Source organism: Polistes canadensis, unplaced genomic scaffold (genome assembly GCF_001313835.1).
Source record: "Polistes canadensis isolate GaletaPanama2010 unplaced genomic scaffold, ASM131383v1 scaffold_18, whole genome shotgun sequence".
Lineage (NCBI taxonomy): Eukaryota > Metazoa > Arthropoda > Insecta > Hymenoptera > Vespidae > Polistes > Polistes canadensis.
In genome coordinates, this window is record NW_014569565.1 from 748,357 (window position 1) to 776,288 (window position 27,932).

General features: G+C 29.0%; 1 protein-coding gene across 6 annotated transcripts; it reads right to left on the reverse strand.

Moving 5' to 3' along the window:
• Nucleotides 1-7,135: 7,135 nt before the first annotated feature.
• On the reverse strand, nucleotides 7,136-27,878 carry LOC106793767 (BAI1-associated protein 3-like). 6 transcript variants are annotated; one of them, XM_014760957.1, is made up of 19 exons: nucleotides 27,343-27,878; nucleotides 24,111-24,272; nucleotides 22,763-23,009; nucleotides 15,006-15,170; nucleotides 14,751-14,929; nucleotides 13,668-13,712; nucleotides 13,423-13,582; nucleotides 12,447-12,970; nucleotides 12,211-12,360; nucleotides 11,197-11,334; nucleotides 10,929-11,120; nucleotides 10,505-10,799; nucleotides 10,053-10,411; nucleotides 9,777-9,966; nucleotides 9,377-9,683; nucleotides 9,003-9,083; nucleotides 8,445-8,568; nucleotides 8,171-8,364; nucleotides 7,136-8,066 (listed from the first exon to the last, which is right to left on the reverse strand). In XM_014760957.1, the coding sequence occupies exons 1-19, from the start codon at nucleotides 27,441-27,443 to the stop codon at nucleotides 7,972-7,974; spliced, it is 3,708 nt and encodes a 1,235-aa protein (XP_014616443.1). In that variant the 5' UTR covers nucleotides 27,444-27,878; the 3' UTR covers nucleotides 7,136-7,971. The 6 variants fall into 6 exon arrangements, with proteins under 6 accessions (XP_014616443.1, XP_014616444.1, XP_014616445.1 ...); XM_014760958.1 differs by lacking the exon at nucleotides 24,111-24,272 and having other exon boundaries at nucleotides 7,137-8,066; XM_014760959.1 differs by lacking the exons at nucleotides 22,763-23,009; nucleotides 24,111-24,272; nucleotides 27,343-27,878 and adding exons at nucleotides 16,257-16,641; nucleotides 19,628-19,985 and having other exon boundaries at nucleotides 7,137-8,066.
• Nucleotides 27,879-27,932: the final 54 nt, after the last annotated feature.

The following is a 27,932-nucleotide window of genomic DNA, read 5'->3' on the forward strand; positions in this document are numbered from 1 at the left end:
TCTACTTCACGATAAAAAAATGTTACTTTAATTACTCGTACAAACACTGACTCTACAATCTAATTCAAAGACTGCATTGCACGCAGTCAATGCAAAGAAAAATTTCACTCCCGATACGCGGTCACTTCACTGACTCTACTTCGCGAACAGTCTGTGCGACCGTTTTAAAATTAAAAAACTATAACTTTATATACAAACAAACTTTAAATGCAATTAACTGCATTGCTCGCAGTTAATTGAATATATAAACTTCATAAATAACGCGAACACGAAACGCGACCGGAATTATATTAACGTGCGAACGTGCTTCTAATCCGTGATTTTAAATTATATTTATAAACGATCAAACACTCCCGGTACATTGCTTCGCGCACGAATTGCAATGATATTCTGAAAAAGAAAAAGAAAAAGAACAATTAATATCATAGTCGTAATAAAAAACCATTGAATAATTATCATAAAAATGTTTGATAGAAAAATTATACTTACTTTTAATCTTCAGTGACGAATACCCGATGGGTTTCCTACCCTTAAGATGACGATGCTGTAGACGTTTCGAACGAAAACGAGAAACTTACGAGTTTCTAATCGCGACCACGGCGACACTGACTCTACTTTTTACAACTGCATTGCACGCAGTTTAAAAATCAAACACAAACACTTATCCTTCTGAAAAGTGAGAAAAGAATAAAACTATTAGTATCATTGTTAACATTTAAAAATTACAAGTATATATTACAGAACTGTTTAATATAAAAATTAATTTACCTCTTATCTTCAATGATGAATGCCCGATGGGTTTTCTACCCTTAAGATGACGATGGCACACGTATAAACCGAATAAAAGAAACTTTCAGAGTTTCTTTACCCGAAAAAAACGAAACTTTTCCATACGGCGAACAACACTGACTCTAATTTCCGATTATTTTTTAACGATGCAAACACTCGAGTACCTCATTGCCTACGCGCTCGATTGCAATGATGTTCTGAAACAGAAAATGAAAAAGGAACAATTAATGTCATCATCGTAATAAAAAACCATTGAAGTTATTATATAAATTTTTGATAGAAAAATTCTACTTACTTGTAGTCTCCAGCGATGAATGCCCGAAGGGTCTCCTACCCTTAGGATGACGATGACCAGCAGACGGTAACGAAAATAAAAAACTATAATAAAGTTTTTTATCGTGACCACGAACGCGACCGGGACGTGCTTACCGACCGCACTGCACGTCTAAAATGACTAAAATAATGCACAAGATTAATGTTCCTATAAAATAAATCGAGTATTTTAATGTGGGATATAATATGAAWGTAGTATTAAAGGGAATACAATGAAATGAATTGTAATATGATATTAATTAGGAAAATGAAAGAAACTAATTATCATTATAATGTTTATGGTAAGCGGTCTTTGGCTGGGTTTTACTTGCAATGGAATGTATAACATATATAAAATATGTTAAACATTATACTGAAAGTAAAACACCATTGCCCGGGTCTAACCACGAGGAGGTAACCGCTTCCGAAGACCCACGAGGGATGTGCATCCAGAAGATGTCCACATCCGAATTAATTTAAAAAGATAAAAGATAATCTAATCGAAAACGATTTTTAAAGAACATCATTCTTTGTCCTCGCTCTAAAAATTTCATCTACAGGCTACTAACACTTACCGACGTTTACATGTCAAAGTCTAACAGAAAATTGATTAAAAAACAATATAAGTTATCGGTAAATTTTATGTTTATATATTGTTTCAGTAACGAAATCAAGTTTAAAAAAGTCATCTAAAAACATAAAAGAAAGATAAATCAACATTATTTTCTATTTAAAATACGTTATTAGGTAATGTGATATTTAAACCAGTACATATGTGTTAGAACAAGCTGAAATATAAAAAGATTGCATTAGAGTATTATAATAATTGTTAAATAATCGATAGAAGTGTCTGCTTCCGTCTAAAAGCTCTGTGTATAGGATCTATGTACCGTCCTCTTCGAAATCCACCTTGAGACTGGCACTTTCTCTTCTATGAAAATACTTTTATTAAAAGTTGTTTATATGACTTTCCGAACGTTGCGCATGTGTATAAAAGAAATAATCCACCTAATTAATAAAATTTAAGATTATAACGTTACGATTTCAGCATTTTTATCATTTTTATGTAATTGTTTAACCGCTCCTGTGCAGTGGTGAGTTCCAAGGTAAAATTATTTAACCGAGAACGTTTTTTAAAAAACCTAACTCTTAGCCCCCATCCTTGGAGTTTCATCTAATCGCAAGTAATACGTTTTCGTCGAAGTCTTACAAAAAACTGATTTAAAACAATGAATGTTATCTCTAAATTTTATGTTTATATATTGGCTTAGTAACGAAATTAAGTTTAAAAAAGTCATCTAAAAACATAAAAGAAAGATAAATCAACATTATTTTCTATTTAAAATACGTTATTAGGTAATGTAATACTTAAACCAGTACATATGTGTTAAAACAAGCTGAAATATAAAAAGAGTGTATTAGAGTATTATAATAATTGTTAAATAATCGATAGAAGTGTCAGCTGCTGTCTAAAAGCTCTGTGTATAGGATCTGTGTACCGTCCTCTTCGAAATCCACCTTGAGACTGGCAGTTTCTCTTCTATGAAAATTCTTTTATTAAAAGTTGTATATACGACTTTCCGAACGTTACGCATGTGTATAAAAGGAATAATCCACCAAATCAATAAAATTTAAGATTTTAACGTTCTGATTTAAGCATTTTTATCATTTTCATGCAATTGTTTAAGAAAGGTTCATAAGATAACAATTTCATATTATTCTTTTTGTGTTTCGTAGCCACAATTGTATAGAAAAGAAACTTCGTTGCAGATATTTTTAAATTAATTGTCAAAAAGCACTGTAGCCATCCTTAAAGAATTAAAATATCATGACTTACTGGATCAGTAAGAATTAAAATATCATGACTTACTTAATCGATAAAGCAGATCAATAACACGAATTTTTCCATATCGATACAGGATATGGGAATTTATACTTTCATAGTTGGCATGAGGGATGTCCATTTTTTTTAAAATATCTGCTACGTTGTTTCTTTTCTATACGATCCTGTTTTTCTATGCGATATGATAAAGCTTTTAGTGTATATTGTCTTTATTCTATTCGTTATTTTTTAAATATTAACAAGATACGTGTACCTTAAATAGAAAAATAAAATTAGTTTTAGATTTATTTAATATATAAATTATAATATCAAGCTTGACTAACGTGGTCATGAAGAAAGACGGGTTACGTGCATGTGACGACAAGCTTGTGTGAATGTATAAAACGTTAGGAATAATTTGAATTTGTAAGTAAGAATCGATTAACAATACTTTTCTAATGACTTTCTTTAATTCATGTTATTTAATATTATAAGATATATCACTTTACACAAGTGATTATTATCTTATTTATCATGCTTTTTTATTTATTAAATTATATAGATTTTTATATAGTAACGTTCAAAATACAAAATCGCTCAGCCAATCAGCGTTCATTTTTACGACGTCGGTGCAAGAAATCGCACGAAAGTCTTGTGGTCCCGTTTATTTCAGGTAATTAAAAGATATTTCTAACGTACACCTTCCTATTATATATCAAACGATAGCAACAAATAAGATTTTTATACGTGAGTGTTTTCAAAACAAAATATTGAAAAATTCGAAAGATATCCGTGAAATTGTATCTTGGCGTCACATCAAATCTCACCAATGTTACTTAACAATATTTTTGTCAATTTTCCAGCTTATTTTCACGGTATCGATTACTATCGTCTCTAATGCTCTATTTTAATAAATTATTTTTCATAATTATATCATCAAAGATTGTATTTCGTATTAAATTCGATTTTTATCACGTACACACATATACAGGCATATATACATACGTATAAGTAACTCGTACACATACACTTAATATATTTGATTTTCTTTGTATTAAACTAATATCATCTTATTTTGTATTTTTTCTAAGTTATTGGAGAATCCAAAACGAATACGCATACCTAACCTTATTGGTATGTTCACTTTTTTATCTCATTTATATTTGTCAAGTTAAGTCTATCTCTTTTTTTTATAACTAGTAAAGAAGTGTAATAGAAAGAAAGAGTGCAAGAAAAAAAGCAAGAATGTGAAAAAGGGTGAAGAAGGAGAAAAAGAAAGAAAGAGAATAGAAAAACAAAACACTCGGCATATAAACACGTATTAATACATCTCTGTGTTTTTAAGCACTGCTCGAGTTAACAATGAGATAAAAACAAAAGCAGTCGAAATTCGTTACTCTCAAAGATAAACAGAGAGAGAGAAATGCTCATTCCTCTTCCGTCCTTCGACAAGTTAAGATCAGTAACAGTGACAACGCGTTAAACTATTGAATAATTTCATTTATAACATTTTTGCATTCATTTAAATACTTTCTAGAGTTTTTCATTACATAGAACAGTATAACAGACGGTTTATTGTTTAAGTTATTCTTTATTGAGTTTGTTGATAAAAGTTTTGTTTTATTTGGAAAACTTTAAAGATTTTTAATGAATATTTTTACTGACATTTTTATGATATAATATCTTTTAATGTGTGACCTGCTTTCAGAAATGATTCATAAGGAATATTGTAATATAATCTTTAGTATGTTTAAGCTATGCAGATTTTTTATTTTATTTTATTTTATTCATCATCATCCTAAGGGTAGGAAACCCATCCTGCAGTCATCAATGAAGATTAAAAGTAAATATATTTTTCTATCAAAAATTTATATAATAACTTCAATGGTTTTTTATTACGACGATGACATTAATTGTTCCTTTTTCTTTTTTTGTTTCAGAATATCATTGCGATCGAGCGCGTAGGCAATAAGGTACTCGTGTGTTGTATCGTTAAAATAAAATACAAAAGTATCGGAAAGTAAAGTCAGTGTTGTATGCCGTATATAAAAGTTTCGTTTTTTCGGGTAAAGAAACTCCGTTATTCGGTTTAAACGTGTGCTCATCGTCATCTTAAGGATAGGATATCCATCGTGCATTCATCACTGAAGAATAAACGTAAGTCAATTTTTATTTTAAACACTTTCTTAATAATTATAATACTTTTTTCTTACAACAATGATATTCATAATTTTGTTTTTATTTCTATTTCAGATCATTAGTCCAATATTATAATAATTGTTAAATAATCGATAGAAGTGTCTGCTTCCGTCTAAAAAATACAATAATAAATATAATATAATATTAGTACAATATTTATAATAAATACAAATAGCATAAAACTCATAGGAAACGAGATATTTGCAATAAATGTGTAAAAAATCGATTTTTTGACCTTTGACCTTGGAATATCTGTAGTCGCAGACACCCTACGATAAGTAGGTTTTGAGACAAGTTTTAGGGTGTTGAAATATACGGTTTATAAAAGTTTGTAGCCGACTATCTTCTCATTCCGAGATTCATGCCAAAATATGACTAATTTGCCTGGACTACATCATGGGAATATTGCAGTGTTGGAAGTGTTGTGTTAATTGTGTTTGTGAAGTGTTTCAAGTGTTCGTGCATTGCAATCGTGCGCGAAGCAATATACGGGAGTGTTCGATCGTTTAAATATAATTAAAATCACGGATTAGAAGCACGTTCGTTCGTTAATTTCAATTCCGTCGCGTTCGCGAACTATTTTTGAAATTTATATATTAAATTAACTGCGACCAATGCAGTGTGTAATTGCATTAGAGTTTGTTCGAGTAAAGTTGTATTTTTACCTTTAAACAGTCGCACAGACTGTTCGCGTATTAGAGTCAGTGCATCAATGAAGATTTAAAAAATTTAACGCGTTTCGGGATTAAAATAAAGTGTGAAATTTGTTTGTTTCAATAGACTGTGTGCAAAGCAGTCTTTGAATTAGTTGTAGAGTCAATGATCGGGCGAGTAATAAGTTAAAATCAAACGCGAATTAAAATCAGTGTTGTTCGCCGTATAATTTAATTTCGGTTTCGCGATAAGAAACTCATCTATAGTTTCTTATTTTCGTTTATACCGCGTCATTAGATTCACGCGAGATGCATTATCATAATGCCATTGAGCTGCATCCCATTGGAATGCATTGTAAGTATTCATTTTTATTAACATTTTATTTGTTTTTGTTTGATATGATTTTGGATCATATTACATATAACTCATCATTTTGTTCTATTTTATTTTACAGATATGACAACGGACTTTCTACCTTATCAAAGATGTGGTATGAATTCTTCGATGGATCTTCGATGGATCTTCGATGGATCTTCGATGAATTTTCGATGGATCGTTAGACTGCTATACTTGCTACGAAGTAGGAGTGTTTTGGAGCCATCATAGAACTTCTTAAGTAATGAGTCAAAAATTTAAAGTCCCCTCGGTGCTCAGTCATGTTGAGGATGAAAAGTCCTAATTTGCACGAGCTACTGGTTGTAATTATTCCAAAAAATTATTGACGACCCCATGGGTAATTCCTTTTAGGAAAGTTACTCATGAAAATTGTGTATTGTATTGTATTGTTTATTTTATTAATTCAGGATAGAATCTTCTTGTCTCATCGATAAAATTCATTTAATAAACTACGCAATTAATTAATGCACTTTTTTTCTCTGTATTTTGCTCGCGTTAGTATTGCTAAAAACAAGAATTAATTAATAATAATAATATAGGAATTGTTTCGTACTGTATCTAAACGCGATTAATTTTGATATATCGATATTTTTATATTATAAATAAATGATCAAGAAGACAAATCTACTAAAAAATCTTCTCGTTTTAAAAACTCTTTTTATTTAAATCTTCATCATTCAAAAATGAAACTTTATTTGTGGATGTATTTTGTTTGAATAATTATATGCATCAAAATTGCAACATTGGGATAGAGGGAAAGAAATTATTTAAAGTTTATTAGAAATAAAAGTATTGTATATTATTTACAAGGCAGTAAAACACTCTATTTAATTCGTTTGATCTAAATTGTATTCTTTGATTTAATTTTTCTTTCTTTTTTATCCTCATTGCATACTTCTGCAATAATATAATTGAAAAATACAATAATATAATTGAAATTATTGAAAATCTCTTTTTATATAAGTAGATTATAAAAATATCAATTACCAGTTATAATAACAATGCTGCTATACGTATTTACATTAAATGACTTAACACATCTTTATCTATGTACATGTATTCGATGTAAAATTATTTTTGCCACATCAGTATTATCTTATCAAACAATATTTTATAAATATCATCTTATTAACCCTTTGAGTCCTGTAGACACATATATGAATTTGATTAAAGTTATCAATGTGGACTATAAGCGTATATATGCGTTTGTAGATTTAAATACAAGGATGCAATATTGGTTTGTGTATTAATAATTGTTTCGAGTTTTTGTCACACCAAAATATTATGATCGAAATAAATTTTCTTGTGATTTCACTTTTGAAAGAAAAACAATTATAATTTATTGTTAATTTTTCTTAGTATATTTAATCAACGAAACTCACATTAACTATAAATTATTTCGTTCCTATGAAGTGCTTCAGTCAAGAGTATTCAGCACTCAAAGGGTTAAACTAGACGTTCGCATATGTATAGAAATACACGTACTGAATATGTGTAAGACTTATTCAGCCTTTTAAGTTCCTTAACGTTATGAAATGCGATAACTTTTAAATATTCTGGGAAAGTATAGAAATGTTACACATAAACAGTCTAAAATGATTTTTTTCAAATTAAATATCAATTGTGTCAAATTTAAATATTATATTTACACTTATGAGAAATATTTTTTTTTCTTTTTTTTTTCTTTTTTTTAAATAGTAAAATTTATTAAAAATAACAATGGTATAAGGCAATGAGTGATAATAGCTACACTTATGGACGTTGTTCGATATGACTTTTTATGTTTATAGGTTTTCCTACTATTTTGCATTAGATTTATTATGTATTTTAGATATGAAATCCATTGCTTGGTTGTCTCCTTTTCTATGTTCTAAGGCCCGAATTACGTCCGTACCTTAAAAGAAACAAGTTATAACATTCAGCAATATTTGAACAATTTTTAAAATCAACACATAGACAAATTTTATTATTTGAATAAAACTAATTTCTAATTCATACGTTTATTGCCTGGCCGTGAAAGTTTTAAATGAATTTGTTCCATTGATTCCATTCCTTTATCTGGTCCCATTTCTGGAATTTCACGGAATGCTAGAAAGGCTTCAGCCATAAATCTAGTTCGTAAGAAATCCTTGTCTTTAACTTCAAAGGCTACTATAGCATCCTCTATAGCTCTCTGTTCTTCGGTAAGAGGACTGAAATATTTTTAAAATGCATCCAAATAATATAAAATGAAGTAACGTTTAAACTTAACATAAATAGATCATAATCTTACATGTTAAAAGTTTCATCGAAAAGAGGGAACAAAGTTTCTTTTTGTACGTGTGTCTTTGGTGTCTTGTTGTCGATAAATTTGTTTTCCGGCAACAATCTTATTTTAACATAAGAATCACATTTGCCTGTAAAAAAGAAAAAATGAACACATTTAATTAATAATTACTTGAGTGATATTTTAAAAACCCCAATGTGGAACGAAACATGCACGGTGAAGGTGATTGTTGGAAACAATCGACAGTTCATCAACGAGACTCTATTTATAATTAATATAATTAAATAATTTAAAATTACAAGTCCAATGTATTCACAGATATTTAATAAGAATCTAGATAATGAACAAATCTGTCGATTTTCTTTGTATCCGTGCCAGTTTATCCAATTATTCGAGCTAGGAATAACATTGTGTCGTTTAAAAATATCTAACATTTCTACTCGGAAATAATATCCGTGCCATGCATTTTCAAAATCTAATCTCACTTAGGCAGGCAATCGACCAGTACGAGTTATGTAACAGAGATGAAATAAAATTTGACTACGTCCACTTTTATTTACATACTTTTCTTCCCTTCTTTCAGTCTTTGTTTAGATTTAGAGTGCAGTTTGCGCTCGAGAGTAGACAGCTTGCCTATAAAATCTCCTATAAAATCGAAAAACATATCATTCTATGTCTACACCTCGTTTTACCAATTATCCAATTGCATTAGAAATATAATTCATTGGAAAATATTATTCTTAATCGAATATTTCAATCGTCTAATTCGTATTGTTCATTAATATTTTTCATTCTCGTACTGTTGATATTGCACATGCATTTTCTATTAACTAACGATTTTATTTTCTACATTTATAATCCTTTTTCACGGTATATATGTAAATCCTATATAATTTTCTATTACGCGTTTTTATAAATAAATATTATTTTTTATTCACCATTACTATCCATCGGTCGTAGATTTCTGGCATTGAGAATTTGAATGTTCAATGAATTGTTCAAGAAGGAGGCTTTTACAGTGAGGAGGCCATAAATAGTTTCTTCTATCTCTTTCTGTTCGTTCAATCGATCTTGATTATAACGATGAATAAGCTCAGCTGTTTCCAAACCGTGAAGTTTCAAAAGTTCTTCAATCTTCTCTAAAACCTGTACGTTCGACGTTTCGTCTGCACCGAGATTGAAAAATTTAATGAGCGTATGAAGTGTCCGGTGTAAATTAGAGTAGAAAGAAGGTGGTCTTCTTTTCTGTAAATAATATTTTAGAAATAATAAATAAAATTTATAGATATTTACATTCACACTTAAGTAAGTGAATTAAAAAAAAAATACGTTTCTTACTTCTAAATTACTATCAACTAATTGATAAAGTGTTTCAGACATAATCTCCCAAATAACTAGAAGAACTCTTTCAAAATTATCCTGACTAAGATTGTCGTGTAATGTTGTTAAATTAGAATCAAGATATTGCAAAAGTCGATCCATAGCATTACTAGTTGTATCTATTAATTCAGCACCTTCCATGAGATACCTGCAATTGCATGATCAAATATTTTGTAAATTTTTCTTACATGTATTATATCTTCTTTTATAAACATAAAAAACAATATTACTTACCTACTCATAGCAGGAGCCATTTTGTGAGCTACAAATTCTAATAATTCAATAATTTTATTCCTAACGGTATCTGCTGCATTAGCGATTATCAATTCAAGAGTTTGTTTACAACGATCGGCTTCTTCTTCTGTTTTATTTTCTTTTAAAGCATCGACGATAGCTTGAAGACCCAAATCATTCGCCAATGGTCCAATCGATGTTCTGATATAATCAATATTATTAATAGCAAAACACCAGGCATTAGATACTACAAATTTTCTCTCATAGACACTACTTTCATTGAGCTGTTCTAAATCTGTCGTAGTTTCTGCTTTTGTAGCCATCTTATCAGCATATGCAATGGAACACTTACAAATATCCTGTAACGCAATATTTATACTCATCTTATTATGATAACAAATATTACAAATTATTTATAATAAAATTTACAAATAATAATAATAATAACGCACGTCTATAATTTTAGCTATAAATGTATAAGATCCTTCAACATCGGGCCATGCCAATTGTGTCCAAAAAACTTTAATTTGATAAAAAATTGTTAAGGTATCAACTGCACTGGATGTATATTGCACAGTATTATCAACAGCCTGTAACGTATCAAATTCGACAGCTCTATCAATTCGTTTCAAAGCTTTATACACTGCAATATCCAACCAATGTGCCACACCACCTCTAAACCAATCGTGATAATTTTGGATTTTCATAGATTCTAATTGTCCTTCTGCACAGACCATTTGACCAAATCTATATAAAACAATTGTTTGTTAGAAAAAACTGACTTATTAAAATAATTATTAATGGTAATATAATATTTGATATAAATTAATAATAATTTCATAATCATTATATTAATTCATTATTTTAATAACTTACACAGCATATCGTTGTAACGTGAGATAAAGTTCGAATAAAGTTGTACCAAGATTTAGTTCAGCATCATTGTTACTATCAACTTCTATACGTTTCAATCTTACACACAAATCTTCCACAACATCCATGCACATATCACTTATTTTTTCTTCGTACATAACATACAATGTTCTTGTATAAGGGAAATTCATTTTTCTAGAAGAAAAATTGTTACATATAACACGTCAAATAAATTCCATTAATTATGATATACCTTATATATATATCTTACTTGATGAACAATTTGTCGTAATGATCTATAGATCGTTGTAAATCTGCTCTGATTAATTGAATTATTTTAATTTGGAATCTGAGTACATCTTCGTCCGAATCAGTCTCAGGAGTAGTATTACTTTTGATGTGTTCATACCTTTTAACATAACAATATATAATATCATAAATAAATATAAATCATAGTAGAAAAAGTATGTATATATGTTACGTCCTGCGAACGTTTTTCTTTTCTATATTTTTGCTACGCTTAACATTTTCATTGTTTAAGATTAGATTTGTGCAACATGAGGGATACTGATGTTAGAACCCAAAGCCTATTTTATGATCTTTATCAAATCTTTATCTTTCTGTTATCCTTTTCCTATAAACACTTGCAAATTTTCCAAATCTCTGGTGCCTATATGAACCTCTAATATTTCTATAAACATATACTATGTGAAAAACTTTCATTTCTACTCTTAACAAACGCATTTCATTTAAATTCTTTGAATCGTGTGTCATTCAGATCTTATCCCCGAAAATCCTTTCTCTTTGTAAAATCCTTAAACCAATCAGCCTTGTAAGCGTTAATATTTCTATTCAATCGTGTACGTGAATTTGATGAATGATTATAAATTAATAAGTAAAAGTAAACCATTGAGCATATAGCTCAAGTGAAATACTGTTTCCACTACCACACACACATTCATTGAAATTTATTGAATATTATTCATCTATCATTAATACGAACTCTAATTGAAATACCACCACATCGGTGAGAAATGTAATTGACAAAATTCATTATTCTAATTCATTGTCCTTCGTGTGTTAAAAGTCAGAACAATTTAATACTCAAATTACTCTCCCTAACCTGTTCAACTATATATCCTGCCTCATCACTCACCATCGTACTCACATTTCTTTAGATCATTCCCTGGTAAAGATCTCACGGCTTAGCCAAAAACAGACCGAACATTTTATTATAAACCATAGGACGTAATATATATAATTTATATAAAAGCAAAATACCCACCATTCAGCACAACCTTGTATAACTGTATTTTCTAAGCCTTGAAAAACATCCAATTTTGTACCGTCTGGTTCTGGAAACCAAGAATACATCTTCGCAGGAAATAGATCAAAATCTTCCGGAATTTTAAGAGTGGAAATGGACGATAATATCCTACAAAATTAATTAGATTAATATAATTATTATGTATTATTTTTGAAAATGTGTTTTAATATTTATAGATTACAAAAAAAATGTACCCTAAAATAGCCGATAACTGTGTCATGGCATTCTTATCTCCTAGAACTAATCTTCTTATTTTCCTTATACTGTTTAAACAAGAATAAAGTATTTTCCTAGTCGCATCCCAAAATAATTTGGTTTCGTCTGTAGAAAATAATCCATTATCCATAGGTCTTAATAAATCCACTATTATTTTATTAAAAACCATAAAATTAAGTGGATGTTCTTGATGAATCCTAGCATATTCGATCCATTGTGCCAGATCAATATTTCTATCCAAGAGACCACGTTGTGCACTATGTTGGAGAATCAAAGCTTCTGCAGGACCAGACCATCGACCACACCAACAATATTTTTCAACTTTTTCGGTTTCAAGTTCGTATAACAACAAAACTCTAAGTAAATGTCTGTGTTCTTGAGCAGCAACCTGTGCATTATGTTCCGTGCTAAAGGCCAATTTTAATTTAACAACTCCTCGTCGTTTAGTCTTATTTTTTTTCTCCAGAACATACCACATCGTATGTCCAGTCGTTGGAATATCCTAAATACAAAATTGATTTATATAAAAATAAATATTAAAATAACGAGTATAGGCATATATTCAAAGAATGGACTATTATAATGATAATCATTAACTGAAGAAATGTGAATTATCTACAATGAGATAATAGTACTACGTCGGTAGATAATGTAACCAGATGTTCACAACAATGTAAATCTATTAAAGTCATATAAAACAGTCACGTGAACAAATAGAATATTTGACATGATCTATTATAATACAATACCACTCCTATTGATCGTTCAATAAATTTTTCATGAGTACTTATTATTAATATCTTCGTTCAATGAAGAATTATTTTCATTCCCATTCTTTTTTGTCTATTGCTTCGTTATTGTATTATACAATATATATATATATATTAAAAATAATATAACATCAAAAAACTTGTGTGCTGATAATTATAATATTAAATTTAAAATAAATAATACCTTCAAAGGTATTCGACAACGTCCAATAAATTCGTTATCATGACTACCAGTTGTGGCTGTTACAGCAATTTCCTTAGCAAGTTTAACCAGACCACGAACACCTTTAATATCTTTAACTTTACTTATTTTCTCAGGAACAGTTTCAGCTGCATCGAAATCCCTATTAGAAAAGAAACAAAAAAACATATAAAGATAAAATATATATATATATTTCATTAGTAAATTAAATCTTGAAAAATATTTACCAAACTTCCAGAGATAGAACATCGTTTTCTGGATCATCTAAAGGTCTATAAAACATAACATTTAATTATTTAATATTCATTTTTTTATAATTATGAACAATTCAAAAATGTAATATTAATTTATTTAGTTATTAATATTATATATAATTATTTATTTCAATATTTATTATCGTGCCCATTAATGGTAACAATATTCCATGCTTAATTCATGGTGTTACTTGCAATAGGCAACGACAGGGTTCTTTACACAAATGTACAAATGTGTTGCCTACTGAAAGAATAGAAAAAATTTCGTACTAACAGATGAAAGCAATATTATTAACCGAGTACAGAATATAATACATAATTCATTGGTAAGCGGATAAATAAATAAATCAAATTTTGACAAAACAAAAAACGGTACGTTAATATATTTTATATTACTGGTATACCTATTTTTGGTTAGTCCAATAGGCAAAACATGTGTTGTCAATTTTCATATCAAAAATTTCTTATTCGATCTTATACAGTAAACTCCCGTAAAACGCGAATTGTTTGCACCATAAATTTGTATAACTCACCAAATATTTTACAACTACTATGTTTGTATAACACGATTCCAGGTATTGCGTAATTATTAATAAAGTATAAAATGCAAGAATTTAAATAATAAAAGGCAATGTAAAAATTAAATTTGTTTTAATTGAGCATTACTTACTTAATTGTCTTCATTGCTATCGATTTCTTTCGTTTCGTAATTGTTCTATTTTTTATCACTATGTTATTAACAATAAATATATTTTGCAAAAAAGAACAATCGTCTTAATATTTATATTTAATATATACATATTATCTCATGAATTAAATTGTAAATTATCTTGAGAAAAAAGTAAAAAAAGAAATCGTTGGAATAAAGGAACGCTTAACACAATTATCGCGTTTTATCGAAGTCTACTGTATTGTACTTTAAATATTATAATTTCTATATGCCTTTCTCTAAAATATTAATAATTTTAATTTCTAATATTTTATCCGTTGTGACCAGAGAATTATATTCAAACACCTAATAATCCCATAAAGAAAAATAATCACGAAAGAACTCACAATTCAAAATGTTCTTCCCATACTGGACTAAGCGTGAACGTTTTTACAGCAGTATTGTATCTTCTAGTAGGAGCCGATTCGAGATAAAGAGCACAAAAGGGATCACTTTTTCCATTAGCATCTTTGGATACCAATTCCTTAGCTTCGATCACTTCTACACTAAGACGCATTTCTGGAGGCTAATTAAAAAAATATAAATTATATTCTTTAATATCGAATTGTGTAATTGAACCAATTTATAGATAAAAAAACAACCTCCATGTTTTGGGTTTCTTCAATAATTCTTTCATGAGTTTCATTGTCGATTTTGAATGCATTTTGCAAATGATTTAACAAAGCTTCTTGTGCGCACTCGTTAGTAACATCATATCCGATTTGATGTTGTGTCATATACACGAGGGCAGTGTAAAGTTCCTCGATCTGTGAAATATACATCATCGATCTAAATAATATTCAGTATCATATCTATTACGTATTTTATTTTCTTATTTCTAATAATTCATTTAAATCTTTATAAAATAATTCTAATATAATGACATAATTATCTCTCGTAATATATACTTCCAGATAATTCAAATATTATCTAATAATATTTACACTAACGTTACACTAATATCTATTAGAAATGTATGAATTTAGTAATATTTTATCAAATAGAAACCACACACAACGATGATAATAATATATTTATATTTCATAATTTTTTCTTATAGAAATAGCATGCAATAGACATTGATTAGAATAAAACGTTTGATAGATACATGAAATTTACGCGGTCAAAAGTAAAATAAACATAATTCGAAGAAAGCACGATCATTAGAATATCGATCAAAAGAAAACACTTAGAACAAAGAAAACTTTAATGTAGCGACAAAAAAATATAAATGTGTTTCTACCTAAAAATAATGAAATTAAATGTAAAATTTTCACCATCGCTTAATCTGAAAAAGAAAATAATTTTCCTACCTACGATATACTACCTATTTCTTAACATATAATATTTGGAAACAATTTGTTTTGATTGATTTAATATCTCAAAACATATTTCACCATTGCAAGTTATTATAAATAGAAACATCATGCATATATATGTTCTATGTATATATATACATACATTAAATATCTTTTTTTAAACGATACGATTAACTATCTTCGATCTTACTTGTTTTATAAACAAATATTTTGAGAGAAAACAATGTAATATTTATTACAGCTATTTCATAAATGTTTAGTTGTCATAATACGATAGTCATAAAAATTCATAAAAATGGAAATTGATATTTTAACCCTAACACAAAAATCATAAAATCATAATGATTCTCATATCTTAACAAGAACATTTTTCATGAAATAGCAGGAATAAATATTCCTTCACTAAAGCAACTTTTTTATGACCAACTTTTATTTGAAATATTTGTTTATAAAAACCCAAGATGATCTGATTTACATGTGGTTTCAAATGAGACACTTGGTATATACATAAATTCTTCTACCAAATAAACTCACCGTCATTGCTTGTAAAAGAATATTAGTTCTTCTTTCAATTTCTGCTTTGGATATTCCACGAAAATGATTTCTTTTTCTATCGTAGATGCTCGCCCCACTGGGCGAACTAGTGCTAACCATTTTGTCGTTCACGCAAATATCATTCTCACTTTTGTCAATGTAAAAAAAAAATATAATAAAATAAAACCCCAACAGCACGGAGTTGTGTTCGTTGACACTTCACCTTTCCACCATTAACATAAGATAATAATAAAATAGAAACCTCGTCAAACTGTAGGGATCAAAGTTTTGCACTGTCACCACCAGTACTTATTTATAGATCATTTACGACTGGTGGCCTTAAGAGATTAGAATTGCCATTTGGCATTTGTTTAACGCGATGAAGCTGTAGAAGACAGATCAATTTTAGAAAATAAGAAGAATTTAGGACAAGGCGACAATGACCCACAAAAAATCACATATTAGCCAAGAACAATGACCATGCTATCATGTACCACTTAATTATTCTCATTTCAAAAAATCGGTAAAGCACAGATACAGTGTCGAACTTGAGAATCTTTCTTTACTTGTTTATTGTATTATATTATACAACGAGCTTGTTCTCGACCAGGGACAAAGAACTTCTTTATCATACGTTAACCGAGACAAAGACGTACGGATAATGAATAAAGAGTTCTCGCACAGACGAAGAAAGATTGACTACAGTTGAACACTTGTGGTGACACGATCGAAAGCTTTTTCACCGATCTATAATAGCGAACGATTCACTGCACGATAAAGACTAACATATAAGTTAAAGTTTCGAACAAAACTGCACGTAATATGCGTTCGTCGAACGACTAACATTTACATTTTTATTTCGTCAAAATTGAACTCTCACCGTGACCTTTTCTTATCAATGATAAAACAGACTGATGATTATTCAATCGTTCGTATACATAATCACGACTAGTAGATAATCTAATTAAATCCACTCATAATACGCAAATGATCTTGTATTTTTTTTTTGTTTTCTTCATCAAAATAACAGTTTTATTTGAAGGAACTGATTTTTTAAACAAAATGTAATTAAAATATTATATGTACATAATGAAATTATATAATTCGTAAGAGAGTAAAAAACGGTTGTTAAAATTGAATAAAAATATTTCCATCGAATCTAATAAATTATGCGAAATAATAATTATGCATATACGTTGATAAAATTCGCGAAAATAAAAATGTTCTTCGAACGAATAAAAGGCAAGTACACAACTAACTCGTTTTACAAAAGAAATATATAAATATATGTCCGAGTGCTCTTTTTTTAGCGCTTTCTAACGTACGTCATGGAAAGAAGAACCAATAGGAATGCAGTAAGGTATAGTACAAATAGTTGATTCTTTGCCATTGCTTTAGAAAAAAAAAAATCTCTTAACGAATTTTACTCGTAAACAATTACGAATAGAAAAGAAATGATTTATACGAAAAAGGAGAACGTACGAAGACTTACGTATACGTACGTTTATAGAGATAATACAAAAAGCAACAAGATATATCTATTAGTAGATCAACATTGAAGCTGTCTGTTGCATCCTCGTTAAATCGACCAGACTTGCCAAGTATAATTGACTCTGACAATGAAGTTTCCTATGTTTTAAGATTCTCTCCTTTTAAATTATTTATTTCGTAAATCATGCTTGTACCTTATCACACAATATTAAAATTAAAAATAAAACACTCATACTGCATGGATATTCGTATTAAAAATAAAAGAAATAAATATGTATATATACACATGTGATATTTTAAAATATGTGGTCATAACTTCAGGGATATGTTTAAGTACTCTAACACGGGAAAAAGAAGTTTCTATAATCATATATCCGATATTGCTTTGTTTCTAAATTATATTCGTTTTTGTATTATACGTTTTGTTACATGATTACCATAGAAACTGTTCGAAATGGTTACTTTTGATTTAAAAAATATCAGGTGTCGTTTGAATTCGTCGACAATGTGAGATAAAAAATGTAATCGTAAATAATTGAAGCAAATAATCGGTAAAGTTATATGAATAACTGGAAGACAAAAATAGCTATAATTCAAAAACAAAGTCTTATCGTATATTTTCTTATATATTTTAACATAATGAAACAACTATTAAAATTATACCCCCACATATTTAGAAATATCTTATATATACAGATTTATATAAGAACTTAAGGAGATTAATCTTATTTTAAAAATTGTGTATATTCGTTGTTATTGCGTCTTATATTAATCGAAGAAATGATATCAACAAAGAAATATAAAAAGAATACAAAAGTATGCCATATCCCGCTTGAACTGACCCATAGGGCAAATGCAACTACAATGCGTTCGTACGTTCATACAATTGTGTCCAATGAAAGTTGATATACCGGCAATTAGCTCGTTGACCATCAAGGCATACACGGAGATAGAACACCCGGTATGCGAAGTATACACGAGGATGTATTACTACATGCAATATGTAGATGTGCGAGACTACCGTCCTTCCTACTCAGCTGCCGCCCAATTTTCCTAAAATTATGCAATTTTCTCCTGGTCCAATTTTACGCATCGTTCTATTTTCGAGTCTACGTTATGTGGGTGAAGTTCATTCAAGAATTTTAACCTTCTTTTTTTTCTTTTCTCCTATTTTGGATTCGAAACTTTGACTAAAATTTTATAATTAATTTCTTTTTTTTTTCTTTTCACGTGAAATTTTTTGTTTGTATTAAAATATGAATTTACCTAACGCGAATGGAATGATCTTATAAAATGAGATACAAAATACTAGACAACAAAAAATTAATTTCTTTTTAAACGGTATTTCTAAAAATTCGCTAATTTTTTAAATTATTTTACAGAGAACATTGCTTAACCTTATTTTCCGAGTAGAAGTTTACTTATATATATATATCTTAAATAAATCCCCGCACACGCATTTCCACGAAATTCACTCGCGAACAAATGGCAAGAGTCGAGAAATAGAAACTCGTCGATTAAAATGATAAAATTCTCCTTATCATAAAACTTAATTACTTTAAAACGATTAGTAATTGTAAAGCCATCGAGAATATTAAATCTCCAATAACACTAGAGTCTTACTGAGTATATATAAATATCATAAATAATAATTACACTTCTCTCTTAACAAAGAACCTTCACAGTACAATTTTATCTATCACACAAAATAACTTTTCTTCAAATCTATGATCTATGATTTATCGATCGATTTCTAAAAACTAAACTCATTAATTATATATTATAAATCAAATATTAAATATATATATAAAAATTACACAATGAAAAAAAGAAGAAAAACATTTCCCATATCAAATAGATTAAAATATTCTTTTTAATACTTTAACAAAATTATATATCGATGATCCGTTGATCGATTAATCAATTCCAAATAAACTCGCGAATTATATTAAAACCCATGAACTCAGATAATCCAATTAATACGCACTTTATTATTAACGACGAAACGTTAATTAACAAACACAATGACTAAAAAAAAAATACAAGAAAAAAGGAAAATAATCAGGATAACATTCGCGAAATGAAGAGAAGACAGGGACTTGACGGAGGCAAACTGAATACTGCCAGGAATAGATAGATCGTTGGGATCACAGTCGTTGTTGGTCATCGTCGTCGTCGTCGTCGTAGTCGTAGTCATAGTTGCCATTAACGAACACCAAGAACTACGTTTCGAATGAAACTTAACTGCTCCGATTGAGCTTGCAGGATAATACTACCCTAACTCTTGTTATTTCTTTTCCCCTTCTTCGCTCTTTACAATTTGTTCTCCCCCTCTCTCTCACTCTATTTTTCTCTCTTTTTCTCTTTCTATCTCACACACTTTTCCTCAATTTACTTAGAATGTGAATCTTATGTAGGTGCACGTGAGTTCAGTGGTTATCGGTCATAGAATTGCGAGAATCGAGATGGAAAGGCTGTCATTATCTAAACTAGAATACTTTACAATTACATTGTTACAAACGTGATATGTATTACCTTTCTCTATCAAAGAAAATACTCCAAATTTTTTGATTCCCTATTTCTTCTGCTATTTATTCCAACTTAAAGTAGAAAGTAATAATTATACTATTGTACGTATTTTTAAATAGATTTTGACCGATTTATATATCAATGATTAATCATTGATGAATAAATCATTGATATAAACTCAATTAATTGAAAATTAAAGGGAAAGAAAGTATCGTGTGAAACTACGACGACGTTGATTTCTTTAATGATGTATTTAAACTCGACATTGAGACTTCTTTTCGAATTAATATTCTGGACGTTCTACTTTGATTGCTCCTTTATCTCTCGATTGTAATAAAAGTGGTCGGATTTAAAAGTAGAACGGAAAGTACTTTTGTTAAGTAACGTTTACTATATTCATTGTTAACCATCTATAACACATATTTTTCGTTTCGTGTCTTGATACAATTATAATATACTATGAAAGTTGTATATAATATAAGTATAATTACGTGATTAAGTCAATAATTATTCGCAATGTTATATCTTTTATATGTTAGTTAGATTGTTAATTTCTCGCGTGTTAGTATTTGTAGATTTTCTTCTATTATCGTTGTAAAGATTTAATCACGATAAATTAGTTACATTTTATTTGCCGTGAAATTTATATAGAATAAAAAATAATAAATGACAACTTGGAAATGCAACACCGTCACCAAACAAAATATCATAACATTGCAGATAATTAATAATTTATCTTAATATATATATATAAATATAACTGAAAAAAATTTAACAATTATTAACAATTGATATTTATAACCAAAAATTAAAATACAAATTTTGCATAACGTTGTAGAAGACTATAAAAGTTTGAAATTTTTCATTTTTCGTATTATCGATTATTGATGTTTGTCTATTCGGTGAAAAATTTAAAAAATTCCGACTATTTTAAACAAAAATATCGTCACAAAATATTACTGATCAATTTTTCAAACTTACGTTTAATTTTTCGTTTTTGACGGAAACAGGGACATTTAACTTTCCATGTTACGTTGCACACCATTGTGACTCATTACTCAAGCAACCCTTTAACACTCGCGTAACCAAAACAAACTATTACGACGACAGTTCGAACGACAATGAGAAAGTAGTTTCTCCGTGAACCCTTCGACGAGAAGCTACCATGTAACCTTTGAAAAATCAATATCAGGACGATCGTCAGGACTCATGTGAGGGTAACTGCAGTATAAACAATAGACGAGTTATCGATCCGACGACTAGAAATGAATTTATCATTCGATTACACTATTATACAAATATTGATCAATCGTTTCTTTTAAATGGATTGTCGTAAAATGAAACAAAAATATCTTCTACTCGAAATTTCTTTTTTAACGATTGAATAATATAAATTATTATATCTATATACTATTCTCTCTGCATATATACAAAATATCAAGACATAGTTTTACAACGAGATATCGATCTAATCGAATAATTATAAACGAATGAACGCAAACATTAGTGCATAGTACATGTAATTATGCAATATTTGCTTAGATTTTCCTTGATGAAAAATCTGATTCATATTATTGTGAAATAATGGTACACTTAAGTCTGATAACTTTTTTCTAACTTAACTTGTAACAAACAAATCCTTATATTCTATGCTACCTAAACTTTGCTTCCTTATGGAATCACTTGAGAATTTTCCTCATATGTATCTACGTCAGTATGCTGACGTGAGAAAAGGATATAACGATCATCGACGTTAATCTGATACAACTAAAACGATTTCATTAATATCTTCAATAACACTTGGCTCCGTTAGTTTCATTCGAGATTAGATCTTCGTTCTCACGATGGGAATGAAACAAATCTAAAAAAAGAAACTCTCCAACGAACAGCTTGCTATCTCGTGACCGAAATATGTCGAATAGCTTCTACGGCTTTTTTAAATTTACGAGCATTTAGAGTATTTCACATGTAAAAGCTACAAAAATTTGTATAGTTTTAACTTCGAATAGGTGGTAGTCTGATTTATTTTTTTCATGAAAGATCATTTAAATTCCTTCGAGTAAATTTAACTTCAGTTCAAAATAATATATTGTTTTAAATTTTATAATAAAGTTGGTTTAATATAAAGAATAGGATAAATTTATTAATATTTAATAATTATATAAATTTATATAACATAAAAATAATTATATAAATTATTAGCCAATAAGTAATATCGATATTTTGAATATAAAAAATACTTTATATCGTAATATGTTTAAATATAAAATATTCATTATTTAAATACAAAATGGCAGTATATTTAATTCAATATGAACTATTAAACTTATTGACAAACGCCCCATGTATATATTTCAAGTTAATTTGATTTCTGATTTTCATTTTATATACACCCAATTATTATTATTTTAACCGTATAATTAAACGTAGTAAAATATAACGAATTTTGTTAATGGTATGAAAAAAATTATGTAAAATTGACTTACGTTTAAGCCAACGGAATCTATCAAAAAATTATGTGCATGTTCTTTCTCATCTCGATCACTGTCAGTTTCCAATAAAGCTTCAGTTGGTTCCTCGATGCTTTCCACCTCGCTGAAACTATCCTCGTCTTCACCTCCTGTTTCTTCTTTCTTTTTTGGAAGTGGTCCTTCAATTTCTTCTTGGGCACGTACTTTTTCGACCAGCAACGTGCCAAGATTTTCGAAGAAGCCGCCATCGATTTCCTGTATCCTGCAGCAATAAAAATTCAAAATATTTCTTACGTTTCATTACGCGATTCAGCGAATGATCTAATCATGTTGACAGCTCGAATAAAATTCGAGAAATTCTTACTTTGTCGGAGTTCAAAGAAAACGTGACAAAATGACGAAAAAGGAGAAGAAAAAAAAGATCGTACGCATTTTCCTGGAACTAAACAATTCAATGCCAAGTTAATTAACAATAATCAACAAATATCAACTTTTATTCTATAATTCATTTGGATTTTAATGATCCTTCCTAATTTTTAGGTACTGAATTCAGTGGGAAAATCAGTTTTTCTCTATGAAGTCAACAGTACTTATTGTTAGATAGACACAGTAACTAATCTATTATAAATAGAATATAATAGATATATTAGATTGAAGAAAAATAATGGATTTCTTTTTCTTCAATCTAATATATATAATAGATAACAAGCAACTAAAAATTCTACTGGCAAACATTAATATAATTAAATACAAACAAGAAATACAGATTAACAACTCAATAGTGTTTTTAATAAAATGTAATAATAAAAAATATATAAATCTAAATTACTTAAAAAACTAATGTGCTAACACATTTTAAAATACAGATTCGGATTATACGCTCAAAACTACGTACTAATTGATACATAACACATCAAATGCAAAATACCTGTTAACTAGTGTAATCAAACATTGTCCTAAATAAATACTATCCCCTACCAAATTAATCCAGTTTTAATCACTATATAATACATCGCACATTCATTGAATAAGTAATACTGTAAACAAAAAACAAAAAGTTAGCAATCAATGCTCGTTTTTTTTATTTCCAACTCGAATGCGATAAAATTTACGTCAATAAGTACGATTTAATCGAGTTGCAGAAGAAAAAATCAAGCAAAATTGCTATTTCGACGGAAACAAGTGCGTTGTTTATAATGCACGTACCTACGTTGCACTTTTGTGATGTGTCTGTTCGTCTATAAAAGCAATACAAACAAATGAAATATTTGAAAATCGTCGATAAATAAAACATGAATTACGCATTTACTAAATAAGCCATTCAACAATAATTAATGAATTCGTAATACCATACGAAAATCACCTTTTAGAAATAAAGTTGAATGCTGCGAATTTCCAATAGATGCTAGCCGTAGTAACTGGTTTAGTTTCTGGCTTTTGCGACATACGAACAGCAGCTATCGCGTAATAAGGATGTTTCTCGTCCAGTTTATGGAAATGTGCCATTTTGTATAGTCCTTTCTTCCTTTAGGAAAAAAACAATCGTATTTTCTATTCGACGACGAATAAATTTTATCTATCAACGTTATATGTACTTCCTAATGTAATACGTTTCACGAACACGATTGAACAATATTATTATTTCTCGAATTATTATCGATACGATTAATTATAAAAGTTTCATTTTCCAGAAATGTATCGATAAAAACAACAATTCACACCTTTGATAATACCATTATAGACATACACTCACTTTCGATAATGAACACGAACTATCAGTCGCTGGCTTTGCAATCTCCTTTTAACTGAAGGTGTTAATTATCGTTAAGATAATTTCTTGAAATTGGTACGAACTTTCAATGAATACTCTGGTATTTCCTTTTTCAGTAGATACTTGAAGCTTTACCGACAGACCTATACTTTTCGCGAGAAAACGATCAGCTGAAATTATTTCGTTTCTTCGCTTTTAACTTGTAACGATCATTCATGGGGAGATGTTAATCACGTAAGAACACGAATAACGCGGGGAATTCTGCCATAGATATATGTATGTATGTATGTATGTATGTATATATTGTGTGGCTCGTGAGAAAGCGTGTAGGCTGGATCGCGTCTCCTAAGAAACTGTTTAAAGATACGATTCACTCAGGTAAAAGGAAAATAATAGGTAGGAGGTTGTGTATACCTATATATATATACATGTAGGTATGTCATAAATATATGTAAATATGTCATACATATATATATATATATATATATATATATATATGTCTCGCACTACTAAAAAGTTCTATTACATTTCTGAGGTCAAATTTTAAAAAACAAGTTTTTTTTTAGAATCACGCAAATCATTGAGTTTTACTCTTATAAATGGATTTTCCATATTAAATGTTTCACGTATATACATTTTCGTTGATATAATCAGATAAAATTTGAATAATTTAAAAAAAACATTTAATACCGATAAGATAAGTAGAAATTGATTTACAATGTATACCTAATGTGTAATCTTACGCGAATAGTTTACGAGATCATCTTTGTGTGTGATTCATTTAACAAACTTCAATAAAACGATATACATGCATATATGCATCTTTCCTTTCCTTTATATTCCTTAACAACAAAAAAATACAAAAAACAAGTATTTCCTAGATTTTCTAAACGTTCTTTTAGATCCATCAAGAATTAACTTTCGACGCGCCTTTCTTTATACACTTGTTAGCTTAGAGACTTGAAACTATAAATACTCTCGAACTTTACTTTGATAAAATAAAACTAAATCGAAAAATTCAATCCTCTTACGTCGATGCTAATCCTGTTGATACTTATTTTTCTATTTTTGTTTTTTTTTACAGTTTAGAAAAACGACGAATGATTCATAGCACGAGAAAAGGCTACTTTTAACAATAAAAATTGTATTTTCATATAAGTTCTTTTCTTTTTTACAAATACTTTGACATTTTTACGATTGATATATAAATATATACATATGCATCACGTATGCAATGAAGTATTCATTTTCATAATTACAAGTATTTTTCTGTCCATTCACCTAAAGTCAATGACATCGATGATGAAATCAGGAATTTCCTGTAGAAACATAATGTGGCGTAGGCCGTACTTTTAAAGATCAAATACGAACAATGAATAAAATTAGATAGTTTATCTCGAAAATGATATGTACTTATAGTAATAGTGTACTATAGTACTTATGTACTATAGAAACACTTGCTTTATTTCTTTATCTCTCTCTCTCTCTCTCTCTCTCTCTCTCTCTCTCTCTCTCTCTCTTGGAAATTCTACTATTGGATCATTAACGCAAGCATGAAACAGAGTAATAATTTTCATCACTTAAAATCGATTCCACGAGACGGCTTATGCTTATGGCAATAAAGGAATACAACTTATCGGATTTTTGAATTATTCATTAATTTTCATATTAACGCCAACAGCAATGAAATAATTTCAATTCGGACTTCCCTACATTTGGGTAATTTTGTTACACCCACCAACGATGATTTATTATTACGATCGTAAATTGAATGATATTGAAGTAGTCTGAATATAAGTCAAAGGAAAGAAAAATCCTTCGTACATATAAATAATATATATATATATATGTATATATATTATAAGATCTTAACAACTCATAAGAAAATTATTCGTAAGACAAGCACGTATCCTGATAGTTCGTCACCGTTTAAGGAGAGACAGAATGCAAAACATTTACTGTTTAGACAATACTGTTTATGCAACACATTTTCAAGGTATAAGATGTCAAGTGAAACTAATATAAGAACAAAAAGATTAGATATTATTTTTCTTATCGAATTAAACTTATTTAAAGAAATTATTATTCTATACCAGACGTAAATAATTTTAATATTATTCACGAATGATGTTTCAACGTTTAATCATTAAATTCTACAAAAAAAGAGAGCTCGTTAGGTAATAAGCAAGTCTGCCAGTGATGAATCATGAAATGTTAGGAACGACCTTGAACATTCTCTTGGATCAGAGAGAAAAAGAGACAGAGATAAAAAAGAGAAAAACAAAGAGAAAGAGAGAAGGGGTAAGAGGAAGGGGGAGGGGGAAGAAGATGTATTTAGGAGACTACTCTACTATGCAGATGTGTTTCGAAAATGCGACGGTAAAGTATCCTCCTTGCTTACTCTCAACTTTATAAATAGATCCTGACAACAGCAATGTAACAGACATGGTTGCATCGTAAACACTTTCAAAAAAATGTGTACACGATTAATAATTAGATTTAATTTGATCTGTTATTACATTTTGTTAATATTTCATGTATTACTTTTTTGTTCGAATGTTAAAAAAAAAAAACGAAATATTTTTTAAAATTACTATCGATCGTTTTAAATTGAATATCTCTATATAATATAATATATATATATTTAATAGCTTATAGATTTTCTTATCGATTAGGCCACTTATCTATATGCATAATTAATGTACCTGTTCTCTTTAGATTCTATTAGAAAGATTAATTCTTTTCTTTTTTTTTTTTTTGTTTTAATCGAAATCTACATTTAACCTTTTTGCCACAAATTAATGTTGATTAATCAACTCGTTACCTTAATTCATGATCCGTGCGTTCCTTCTGTTCCTTCTCTTTCGTCTCTTTTTCTTCAACAATTTTATGATAGAAATTTTTCCACATGGCATCTTCATCCATCTTGGATAAATTGATCGATTAGATCTCAGTCACGGATAATAATCAATTAATCGAAATGAATGTTTTATTAAAAACGATGGAGATTCACATTGACATTAATTATTCCGTTAGATAGCTTTTACTTTTATTTCTTTTATTAGTTTTTTTTCGTACGCACATAGCATACACACGTCAAAATTGCGTTTTTCTTTTTCTTTTTTTTTCTTTTTTTATTACTTTCTTATAACGTATTACCCGTTATGTGCTTCGTAGTTAAACAAAAACGCGAGACACACCTAGGATTTTTCTTAAGACCAACGCAGGTGGTAAGATTTGTCTTGAATAGCGGTAACACTGGGAAGAACTGTACGTACAAGTTTATCGATTTTATATAAGAAAATGTGCGGTGCAAGGTGCCGGCTGACAGTTGCGCCGATATAACGAACACGTCAAAGGTATAATGTCGTTACACTCTGCAGATGATCAAGAGAATTTCACGCAGAGTACTAA

Coding starts and splice junctions, on each gene's coding strand:
- LOC106793767 (XM_014760957.1), bottom strand. CDS start 27,443: ATGGATGAAGATGCCATGTGGAAAAATTTCTATCATAAAATTGTTGAA. Junction 12,971..13,422: donor GTTGTCGAATACCTTTGAAG/GTATTATTTATT, acceptor TTTTGTATTTAG/GATATTCCAACGACTGGACA. Junction 9,084..9,376: donor ACGACCGATGGATAGTAATG/GTGAATAAAAAA, acceptor TCGATTTTATAG/GAGATTTTATAGGCAAGCTG.